The sequence below is a fragment of the Pollicipes pollicipes genome, unplaced genomic scaffold (genome assembly GCF_011947565.3).
Source record: "Pollicipes pollicipes isolate AB1234 unplaced genomic scaffold, Ppol_2.1 Scaffold_7261;HRSCAF=8764_pilon_pilon_pilon, whole genome shotgun sequence".
In the NCBI taxonomy this organism is placed as follows: Eukaryota; Metazoa; Arthropoda; class Thecostraca; order Pollicipedomorpha; family Pollicipedidae; genus Pollicipes; species Pollicipes pollicipes.
The window spans coordinates 13,482,981-13,493,721 of NW_023597054.1; the positions used below are offsets into that span (position 1 = coordinate 13,482,981).

At 63.2% G+C, this 10,741-nt stretch overlaps 1 protein-coding gene across 1 annotated transcript; it reads left to right on the top strand.

Annotated features, from left to right (window-relative positions):
* Positions 1-7,004: 7,004 nt before the first annotated feature.
* LOC119112045 (uncharacterized) lies at positions 7,005-10,533 on the top strand. Its single transcript, XM_037236019.1, has 3 exons — positions 7,005-7,247; positions 7,567-7,718; positions 8,938-10,533. The coding sequence occupies exons 1-3, from the start codon at positions 7,153-7,155 to the stop codon at positions 9,273-9,275; spliced, it is 585 nt and encodes a 194-aa protein (XP_037091914.1). The 5' UTR covers positions 7,005-7,152; the 3' UTR covers positions 9,276-10,533.
* Positions 10,534-10,741: the final 208 nt, after the last annotated feature.

Genomic DNA, 10,741 nt, shown 5'->3' on the forward strand with positions numbered 1-10,741 from the left:
GGCTGTTGTCGCACTTGTGAGTCGATCCGCGACCAGCGCCTCCTCTGCGTGCGGCGTGTGACGCGCGCTGACCGGAGTGGCCGTCTGTGCGTCGGCAGCGGACCCGCGGGAGCGTCTCAAGGTGCAGGAGGACGGCATCGTTCTGAGTCCGCAGCGGCGTAGCTTCACCACCGGCTGCCAGGCGCCCAGCACCAAGGCCAAGGACGAGGACGCGGACAGGTGCGGATCCGCCCGCGGAGGCCGGGTCTCTCTCTCTCTCTCTCTCTCTCTCTCTCTCTCTCTCTCTCTCTCTCTCTCTCTCTCTCTCTCTCTCTCTCTCTCTCTCTCTCTCTCTCTCTCTCTCTCTCTCTCTCTCTCTCTCTCTCTCTCTCTCTCTCTCTCTCTCTCTCTCTCTCTCTCTTCTCTCTCTCTCTCTCTCTCTCTCTCTCTCTCTCTCTCTCTCTCTCTCTCTCTCTCTCTCTCTCTCTCTCTCTCTCTCTCTCTCTCTCTCTCCTCTCTCTCTCTCTCTCTCTCTCTCTCTCTCTCTCTCTCTCTCTCTCTCTCTCTCTCTCTCTCTCTCTCTCTCTCTCTCTCTCTCTCTCTCTCTCTCTCTCTCTCTCTCTCTCTCTCTCTCTCTCTCTCTCTCTCTCTCTCTCTCTCTCTCTCTCTCTCTCTCTCTCTCTCTCTCTCTCTCTCTCCGCGCGCACGCTCTTGCTCTTACTCTCTTGCTCTCTCCACCTTCGGCGTTTGTCTCGTGCGCGGTGCTGTGTGCGGTGCAGCACCCGCCTGGGTGATCTGGTGACGGATGACATTTGCACACGGCGCTTCCTGGTTTCAGTTGTAATGGATCACGTCACAGCGATGTCGCTCTGGTCGCAAGGGACCTCAGTTGCGTTTGGATGTGTGTGAGCCTGTGTCGCTTGTGTAACTGATGTGCCCCGCTCCTCCCCGATATTTGAATGCCTTTGCCTTTTGACCACTGGCGTCTGTAGCGGTCCAGTTTGATTCGATCTGATCGCGTAGCGTCTCACCCGACCCGATCAGATTTGCCCTGGTGTAACCCGACCTAGCCCTGGTGTGACCTGACCTGAGCGGACCTGGCCCTGGTTCAAGCCGACCTGAGCGGACCCGGCCCTGGTGTGACCCGACATGAGCGGACCTGGCCCTGGTTTAAGCCGACCTGAGCGGACCCGGCCCTGGTGTGACCCGACATGAGCGGACCTGGCCCTGGTTTAAGCCGACCTGAGGGGACCTGGCCCTGGTGTGACCCGACCTGAGCGGACCTGGCTCTGGTGTAACCCGCCCTGAGGGGACCTGGCCCTGGCGTGACCCGACCTGAGCGGACCTGGCCTGCTCGAGTGGTGGCGGCGGCGTCTGACGGTCCGCTGTTCCCCGCCGCAGGGAGATCCACCGCGAGCTGCCAGCGCGTCGCATCGGCTCCGGCCGCATCGTAACGCGTGACGAGGCGCGCACCCGGCCCGGCGCCCGCTTCGACCGCTTCGACGGCCGACTGGAGAAGCCCGACCCGCGGTGAGCGCCGCTGCTAGACTCCGGTGCCGCCGCCCGCGCACCGGCGCGGTGCTGCCGGGCCTTTGGTGGAGGATGCACGTCGGTGCACGGCGTGCAGTGACGCTTGGCCCCCGCGTCAGGGGCGCAGCGGCTGGGGCAGCCGCGCTGGCGACGTCGGGAGGGGCGGTGGTGATATTGCTTAAAAGCGTTCATGACTGATGCTGAAGCATGACGAAAGCGTTCATGACTGAATACAGGTATTGTCATGGATAATTTATGACGGGGTAGTTCCGGGGTCTCTTTTCCACCTGCACCTTTTTCATCATTGTCGTCCTGCGCTATAATAAATCCCCTTAGATGTTTAGACAACAATCATCCATTGTGCTCCACATTCTGACCACGCGCCTTCGCCGACGCCTCGCGTCGACGTGGCGTGTTTTTTTTCTCTGGAGATTCCTGTTGGCGGGGAACACTGGCCGTGGACTGTCTGACACCCCGTCAGCAAGCACTCTCCCTCGACTCTGTGTTCGGTGCACGCCTGCCCTCGACTCGTCCGTAGGCCGGCCATCGCAGCCCCCGTCCGCGTGGTCGACTGTCCACACGTCTGACCCCCGCATACCCGGCCCGGCTATCGTCGCGTGCTCAACGGAGTCATGACACGCATCCGTCCATGCGGCAGGGACCGCTTTGAGGAGAAGCGCGACCGTCGGGGCGGGTTCGGCCGCGACTGGCTGTCGGGGCCGCAGCACGGCGGCGGCTTCGGTCGCGAACCTGCCGGCGACGGCCGCGGCTTCCACCAGGCCGGCGGCGGCGGCCGGCGGCGCGGCGGCGACCGCAGCGACCGCCGCCGCAGCGACGAGGACGCCAGTCAGCCGGAGTGGTTCTCGGCCGGACCGACCAGCCAGCACGACATGATCGAGCTGCACGGCTTCGACGAGCCGGTCGACGAGCCGGAGCCGCCGGCCGAGGCGCCGGACACGCACGCCAAGCCAGCCAAGACGGGTGAGCGGCGCGCCGCGCCGAGACGGCGGGGGTGTGCGATGGGGCTTACGGCGGTGGGCGCGCGCTCGGTGGCGTGTGTGGTGCGTCCGCTTTGTGTGGTGCGCTGTGGAGGCAGGCGTGGTCTCGTGTTTGTTGGGGGCAGTGTGGGTGTATGGTGCGCAGCCTAAGAGAGTGCCGTCGCCCGCCAGCCGAGCCGCCTGTGGCGCCGCCGGCAGCGGCGGCTGCGGCGCCTCCGGCTCCGGTCGCCGAGCCGGCGGCGGCCGAGCCGGCGCACCGCGCCGCCGCCGAGCCGGCCTTCCTGGACGACCCGGCCATCCAGTCGACGATCCAGCACCACCGGCCGCCGGCCGACCCGGCCGACTTCAACCTGGACGACATCCTGCGTCTGGACATGGACAGTCTGGCGCTTAACGCGGTCGGCGGCGGCGGCACCGGCACGGGCACCGGCAGCAGCCGCTTCAGCCAGTGGTTCCGGCGTAACTCGCCGCCGCCGGTGTCGGCCGCCGGTGCCCCGGCGCCACCGCCGCCGCCTCCGCCGCCGCCGCCACCGTCCGGCGCCGAGCGCCGCTCCAGTCTGCGGGACGAGCTGGTCGGCAATATTCTGAACGGTGAGCGGCGGTGCGCAGACGCCAGGGGATGACGTGTACGTTGGTTACCTGGGTTCATGTGAGGAGGTGGAGGAAATATTCGGGCTTCAGTGTGCGGCGCGAGCGTTAAGCGGTGTCTGAGGTGCGGTGGTGGGTGGGCGCTACAATTTAAAAGTTGCTAAATGTGGTTTAAATGTCGGATTCTGTTGGACCGGCCCAAGATGCGGAAGTCTGCTTTATCGTCGTCCAGATATCTGTGGTCCTGTTTGTGTGAGCGGGTGGCGTGACGCCGGCCTCTGACGCGCCACTGCAGGTCTGGAGGACCTCTCTCTGAAGATCCCGGCCAGCGAGCCAGACGTCTACTTTGCGCCCATCTCGCCGGCGCACAGCAGCGACAAGATCAAGGGCGACATCCTGTGCATGCTGCAGCGGGGGCCGCAGCAGCAGACGGAGGACACCGTTAACCTGGCCGTCAAGCTCGGTGAGATCTCGAGGCGGCCGCGGGCGCCGCTGCGGCGGGTGCGAATGTCCCGAAGTGATCTGACGGGTGTGGGTCGGTGGGCTTGTCGCCAGTACGGTTGTGATCTTACGGTGCAATAAGGCTGTGATCTGGCGCGCAGAAATCGGTGGGCTTGTCGCCAGTACGGTTGTGATCTTACGGTGTAATAAGGTTGTGATCGGGCGCGTAGAAATCGGTGGGCTTGTCGCCAGTGTGGTTGTGATCTTACGGTGTAATAAGGTTGTGATCGGGCGCGTAGAAATCGGTGGGCTTGTCGCCAGTGTGGTTGTGATCTTACGGTGTAATAAGGTTGTGATCGGGCGCGCAGAAATCGGTGGGCTTGTCGCCAGTGTGGTTGTGATCTTGCGGTGTGATAGGTTGTGGCCTGGCGCGCAGAAATCGGTGGGCTTGTCGCCATCGTGGTTGTGCTTGCCCCGCTGCGGCCGGCACACTGCGCTGTTCTGACCCGCGCTTGTGCCGTGCAGCGGCCATGGGCGGCAAGGCCCACAACGTTGCCGACCTGGAGGCGAGCGTGCGACCCGACCTGCCCCGGCCGCAGCCGCAAGATGACGCCGCCGCCTTCAGGAGGCTGGTCAGTCGCGCTCGACGCCTTCCGGCTGGCGCTGTACGGGCGCGCCGCTGGTTTGCTCTGAGTTGGCGCAATCGCCGCGCCGCCATTGGTAGCTGTATTGTCTCGGATGGTTGGTCTAGTAGGCTTTTAGTAGATGAGGTGGTCCGCTTCGAGCGCGCTGTTGCAGCTGGCTTTCGTTGTTCCAGTCTTCTTTGTTTGTTTGCACATCTCTCGTAGATCCGTCTGCATAATGCGCCGGCCTGGGTGTGAATTTAGCGCATATGCTTTGCGTCTCCAATTATGTTTCGGTGATGTTTCAAGATAGTTATGGCCGCGCTTGTCACCAATATGAAGCACCCATCGCACATATTACCCTATTTGTATAGCTCACAATGCTATGTATGCATCTTTACATTACATTAAAACTACACCTGTGAGAAAGGCCTGGTCACACTTGGTATGATACCAAACTAATATTTATGCTTGTTTTCGGATTTTTCAAAGAAAGTCCTCAGAAAACCTAGAACAGTAATCCACCGCAGACTGCAAGGCTTCCACCAAAGCCCGCTATCACGCTGACGGTGGCGTGTTGCCCACCGCGCCTGGGTCGCCTGGCGACCCTTCGGGTCGGCTTCCGGTGCGTCCGTCCCGCCGCCGCCGCCGCCGCCGCCGGCCGCCGTGCCCGGGCGCTGGCTGCCGGCGACGCTCCGGCGTTCGCGCAGCTGCCGGCCGGCGGGCTGTAGTGCGCCGCCCGCCCGGTCCGCTGGCGCCGCCGCCGCCGCCGCCGCCGCCGTCGCCGCCGGCCGCTGGCTGCCGTGCCCGGGCGCTGGCTGCCGGTGGCGCTCCGGCGTTCGCGCAGCTGCCGGCCGGCGGGCTGTAGTGCGCCGCCCGCCCGGTCCGCTGGCGCCGCCGCCGCCATCGCCGTCGCCGCCGGCCGCCGGCCGCCGGCCGCCGTGCCCGGGCGCTGGCTGCCGGCGGCGCTCCGGCGTTCGCGCAGCTGCCGGCGGGCGGGCTGTAGTGCGCCGCATGGTCCGCTGGCCCCCGTAACCGGCTGTCGGCTTGCAGGTGTCGCAGTTACGCGCGTCAGAAGTGCCCTCTAACCGGCAGAAAGCGCCACCGCCTCCCCCCTCCGACCCTTTCTCGCAGGTTAGTGCGCAGGTGCAGGCGGCGCAGCCAGTCCTGCTAGAGTTGCTCGAGCCGGAGTAGCGTTCAGTTCGCTTTTGATTGGCGTGTATTGGCGGATGTATTTTTTGCGCAGCTTAGTTCTACGAGGACGGGGCCATGCAACTTTAAGTCGGTTTTATGTGTGTAGCAATACAGTATCGCTTTTCGTCGTACTTTGGTGCGTGTTGGGATTGCTTCCAATAGTCGCGGTACACGCAGCTCTAATTTGAAGCACGGTTCGGCAGTGCAGCAGTCTCACTGGGCGTCGGGAAATTCGTGTACACGGGGCTCGATTGCGGGCGATGGCCGCCCTCCTGGCCAGTGTGAGATAACCAACTAATGAACCAACCAATCTGGATTGTAACGTTGTGCGGTGATCCTCCTGTGGTTTACCCTGGTTGATGTTTGGTGGGTAGAAGTCTCGCACGTTTTCTTCGACGCTTTTTGTCAGCTTTTGGTGCAGAACAGCTCGCAGGGAATTCATGCGTCAATCCTTGTCTGGTAATTTAACCTCAAATTGTCCAGTCTTGTCACGACTTAACCCTTTCTCAGCAGACCCGTGATCAAAGGAAATACCCAGCATTTCACTGTCCCTCCGTCCTCTAGCGTTTACGGACCCTCCCTCTCCTTTGCCCCGCTGGAGTCCGTCGAGCGCGTCGTCGGAGTGCCGTGCCGCTCATGTGACGTCGGGCCGCGTGTGCCGCAGATGCTGGGCAAGCCGGCGCCGCAGCTGGTGCGTCCGGCGCCGCTGCAGCCGGGAGAGCCGCGTCCGCTCACGCCCGCCGCCGGCCCGTCCTCCAGCGTCACACAGGAGAACCTCATGAAGCTGCTCCAGATGCAGCAGCAGCAGGAACAGCGCCGGCGCGAGCAGCAGCACCACCAGCAGCAACAGCAACAGCAGCAGCAACAGCAGCAACAGCAGCAGCAGCAGCAGATGGCGGTACACAATCTGCAGCAGCTGCTGACGATGCAGCGGGCCACCAGCCCGGCGCCGTCGCCGCTGGAGCAGCTCATGGCCATCCCAGAGGCGCGCAACATCCTGGTGGGCCTGCAGACGGGCCGGCTCAGTCGCCAGAACCTGATCCAGCAGCTGCACAATCAGGTCAGCGGGGCGTTCGGGGCGGCGCTCAGGTCAGAGCTGTGGGGGAGGGCATCGAGCGGCGTCCAGGTCGGACTTGTTGTGTAGGTTAGAGGCGGGGTCGGGGTCAGCTCAGGTTGCAGGCGAACTCCAGGTCGTCGCAAAAGACCCTGCTCCTGATAGCTCATGTACCAGTCCACCGCCGCTTGCGACAAGTGTTCATATCCGTTCATTGTCGTCCGTCCCGTCGCCCGGCCAGCGCATCGCTCGCTTCCTGCCCGTTAGATCGTGAGGTCGCCAGCATCAATTTTCGGCGGTGGACACGAATGCGCTCGTCGCAACGCTTCACGCTTTTGTCGTGACGCTTGTGGGAAGTGAAGTTATACGTCAACTCCGGTTTAGTGTTTGACTGCTGGGCGCTAGATCGGCTCATGCTGGCAGACGTCCGTTAACGTGCACAGGCACTGTGACGTGGGTTAGTGCCCATGCCTGGCCGGGTGCACGGACGCGCATCGCTGGCGTCGGGCCCGTGGCCGACCGTGCATGTTGTCTGACGCGGCGCGTGCGGCCGATTCAGGTGCTGCAGCCGCGCCTGCGGGAGATCATCGTGGCTGTGCTGCGGCTGCCGCAGCGCGTCTCGCCGCTGCCCGAACCGCTGCAGTCGGCGCTGCGCGCGCCGCCAGCCCAGCGCAACCCGAGCCCATTCCAGCACCTGGGCGTGGCGCCGGCGGCCGGGCCCCACCGCGTGCCCTCGCCGCAGGAGATGCGCATCCACACGCAGAACATCTTGCAGCAGGCGCTCATCAAGCGCAAGCTCGAGGAGCAGAAGGAGAACTTCCGCAAGCGCCAGGAGAACAGGTGGGCGCGCCGCGGCTGGCGCCTACGCCCACGTGCGGGCGCCTCCGCAGACGGAGACGTCTCGCTGCGCCGGTTGTTGTGGCGGCCATAACCGCAGTAACCCGCCATCGATGGCTGAAGTGACCGATGTTGAATGCGTTTGTGTCGTCACAGTCGCGTCAAGTGTTAAGTGTGTTAAGCTCACGCAGTGCTTCGTCGTGGACGCTCTTGGTGCCGGTTCAGCCCGCTTCAAAACAGATGGTGTGGGCGCTGAGGATCGTTCAGCGCGCGGTGAGTGCAGCATGTTGTGACGCTGACCGGTGGTGCGCCGTGCGGCCAGGGAGAAGTCGCCGCTGCTGGACGGCGGTGTCCCGGACGGCGACCGCCGCCGGCCGCCCAACACCACGCCAGCCTCGCTGGCCTTCACGCCGACGGCCGTGCTGCGTAACATGAAGGCCGAGGCGCGCGGCTCGCCCGAGCACAGGCCCAAAGGTAGGCCGAGGCCGGCCGACACGTCCACCCCGACGGGGGGGGGGGGGGGGGGCTCACCACACCTGGCTGGGCGGGACGGACTGTTCCTCGCGTCCGGCGGCCCGTCCGCAGACGGAGGAAAGCCGTCACCACGCTTCGTGATCAATCCGTCCGATGGACACAACGTGTGCTGACATGGCGAGTGAGTGCCGCCAGGGAAGGGCGGCTTGTCAAGGGTTTGAAGGCGCATGATAATTGTAATCATAACCTATGTGGCCTGTAAACAACAACTCACTCTGCATCGATTTGCACAAAGAGTTTTGTATTCTTAAATGGAAGGCGAGTATTTGTATACCAGGTATAACATACTGACAAAAGAGACAAACCAATCATGCCTTTTGCTCAGTATTTATCCGCTGCACTGACGATCCTGATATCCAAGGGCATGTTTTGCGACAGTGATTGTTGCGCCCGGGATGTGGAAGCAGTATGGGGGCGCTATGTGTGTCCATCACGGCCGTCAAACGCCCCAGGTGCGGCCCATGGCATGGCTCATGTAATGTGAAGCAGAGAGCGTGGCGGCTCGTGCTTTCCCACCACCCAGCCAGGGCTTGCGTCGACGGTGTTGTTACTGCCAGTCTTCCCTTCTCCTCTCTCTTCAGGAGCTGAAGACAGCTCCCTCACTTATGGAAGACAGTGAATATGATAGTCTGGGTGTTTTGGTGTTGACTTAGCGTATAAGTGCATCATTGCATGGCATTGGTTCAACAGATCAAAATTTTACCACCCTTCGTTTATCAACAGCGGGTTTGAAGTGACGCGTCTTTGAGGTGGAAATGGTTATAATGTGTGCAGATTAATCGAATCATTGAAAGATGGACACTAACACAATTATTTTTAGTTTAATAGTCAGGTTGGTCAATGTCCCGTCTTAGACCCGGGTTGCTCGGCTCAGTCCCCTCCCCCTTCCCCTGTAATGTAGTCTTGACGGCTGGTTAATTTGACGGGGTCCCTGTCCTTCGCCGAAACGTGGTAGCTGGCCTGTTGAAGTGGTTCTATTATGACCGCTATACCACTGGTTCGATACCTTCTACCAGCTGTGCTTCGGCTTCCCCGTCACCATCCTCATGATGAATTGAGGTAATGCCACGCTAATGATGGCTGCATGTGTCGCGAAAGCACGTAAAACCATTGTAGTACTGCGATGCTGGTGCGGGCGCTGATGGCGCTCCCTCTGCAGGTCGTCCGCTGGTCAAGACCAACCCGGACGGCCCGCACATGTCCGTGTCGGCCGGCAACATCCAGTCGGTGGCGGCCAAGCTGCTGGAGACGCAGGCCCAGCTGCAGCAGCAGCAGCACCAGCATCAACACCAGCACCACCAGCAGCAGCAGCCGTGGCTGCGCGCGGCCGCACCGGCCGGCCACCCGCCGCCTTTGGCCTCCAACCCGCTGGCCCGCTGGTTCAGCCCCGAGGTGCTGGCCAGTGCGCGCGCCGCCCAGCTGCCCGACCTGCCGGCCTCGGCCCAGCAGCGCGTGCTTAGCGTGGAGGAGCTGGAGCGCCACCAGGTGCTGAACTAGAGGGCGCGCTGGCTCCTCCGGCGAGTGTCGCGCTGCCGGCCGCGCCAATACAACCATGTGATAGGGGGCTCGGCCGGGAGGGCGCGCCGCGCCAGTCGCGGCCGGACGGGGCGACGGACCGCCGACTGACCGGCCGGCGCTCCGGCCCCGGCTCCCCCACTGTACAAACGTGTTCCGTGTCGGCGTGCGCGTGTGCTGTTGCGGTCGGCGAGCAGACTGGCGAGAAGGTGCGACGGGTGAGTCTGGACACGGTGGATACGCCCGGCGAGTGGTGTCTGTTCGGGCGACAGTGCGCGTGCGAGTGCTCCAAGCTAGTGTGTGAGAACTGACGGCGCGCCAAGTGTGATGCGCGTTACCCGCAGGGTAAGCACGCATTTAAGTGTAAGTAGCGTTGTAAGCGTATGTAGGCGGGCTGGGCGGGCCGACGCTGTTGATAGTTAGCAGCCGTGGGAGCTGGGACGACGTCCGGCGATCGGTAGCCGTAGGCGATGTAACTGTACCCAGGTTGACGTTACGCTAGTCGCTAGCAGTGAGACAACTAGGGGTGGGGCCGGCGCGGCCGGTCGGCGGCGGACCGCGCGCCACGCGGCGGGCCGCCGCCAGCCGCGTGTCGGCCCCGGGGCTGCGGTGCGGGGCGTCGAGCCGGTCTCCAGACCGCGCCTGGCCGCCGGGCCGCGCAACCAAATGTGATATTAAAGGCGTGCAAATCCAGCAACGTTTCTTTCTGGTGTACCTAGCGGGGCGGCGGGCCGGCCGCCCGCCCCGTCCCGCCTCGTTTACCCGGACGTGTATTTATTTGGGTCGGTGCCGAGTCGAACCCGTTGAGTTACTGTTTCGTGTGCGCGTGCGTGTCGGCGGGGCGGGGCGGGCGGCGGGCCCGGTCGCGGCCGCGTCGTGCTCAGTGTCAGTGGTGAGGTGGCGACGGTGGGCCGCGGCGAGCGCCGGCGGCGCGCGGGCCGCGCGCCGCCGGCGGCGGACGGCCGCACCGCCCTGTACATAGGCCGCCGGCCGGCGAGAAGTGAACGCCGGCCGGCGGCGCGGACGGAGGCGCGGCAGCTGTGGCTCTCAGTGTCGGCTTGTCGGTGTTCGGCGGTGCCGGGAGCACCCCGCGCATGCGCGCACGGGCGCCGCGGCCGCTCTGATTCACCTCCGTTCGTTTCGGCGTCTTTGGGTGTATATGATTAACCGAGTTTTCTGTGGTTTTTTGTACTGAGTTCTTTTCATGATCAGATTATAAATAAATAAATCTTTATTGCTAGTTTGCTGTTTCACCACGCCTTACATACAGACCGAGGTATGCAGGGTTTGGTGTGGACATTCTCCGGCCTGCTTCGAGCATGGGATCCTCGCAGTATTTGTGGCAGCTGGTCGTGCCGCCGACTCAATGCATGGACGCGCCGCGACAATTCGTAATAACAATTATGGCGGATCTTGCTGCTGCTGGTGGTGATAGAAAAGTAGCGTTT

Coding starts and splice junctions, on each gene's coding strand:
- LOC119112045 (XM_037236019.1), top strand. CDS start 7,153: ATGCGCATCCACACGCAGAACATCTTGCAGCAGGCGCTCATCAAGCGC. Junction 7,248..7,566: donor CGCAAGCGCCAGGAGAACAG/GTGGGCGCGCCG, acceptor CCGTGCGGCCAG/GGAGAAGTCGCCGCTGCTGG. Junction 7,719..8,937: donor GCCCGAGCACAGGCCCAAAG/GTAGGCCGAGGC, acceptor CTCCCTCTGCAG/GTCGTCCGCTGGTCAAGACC.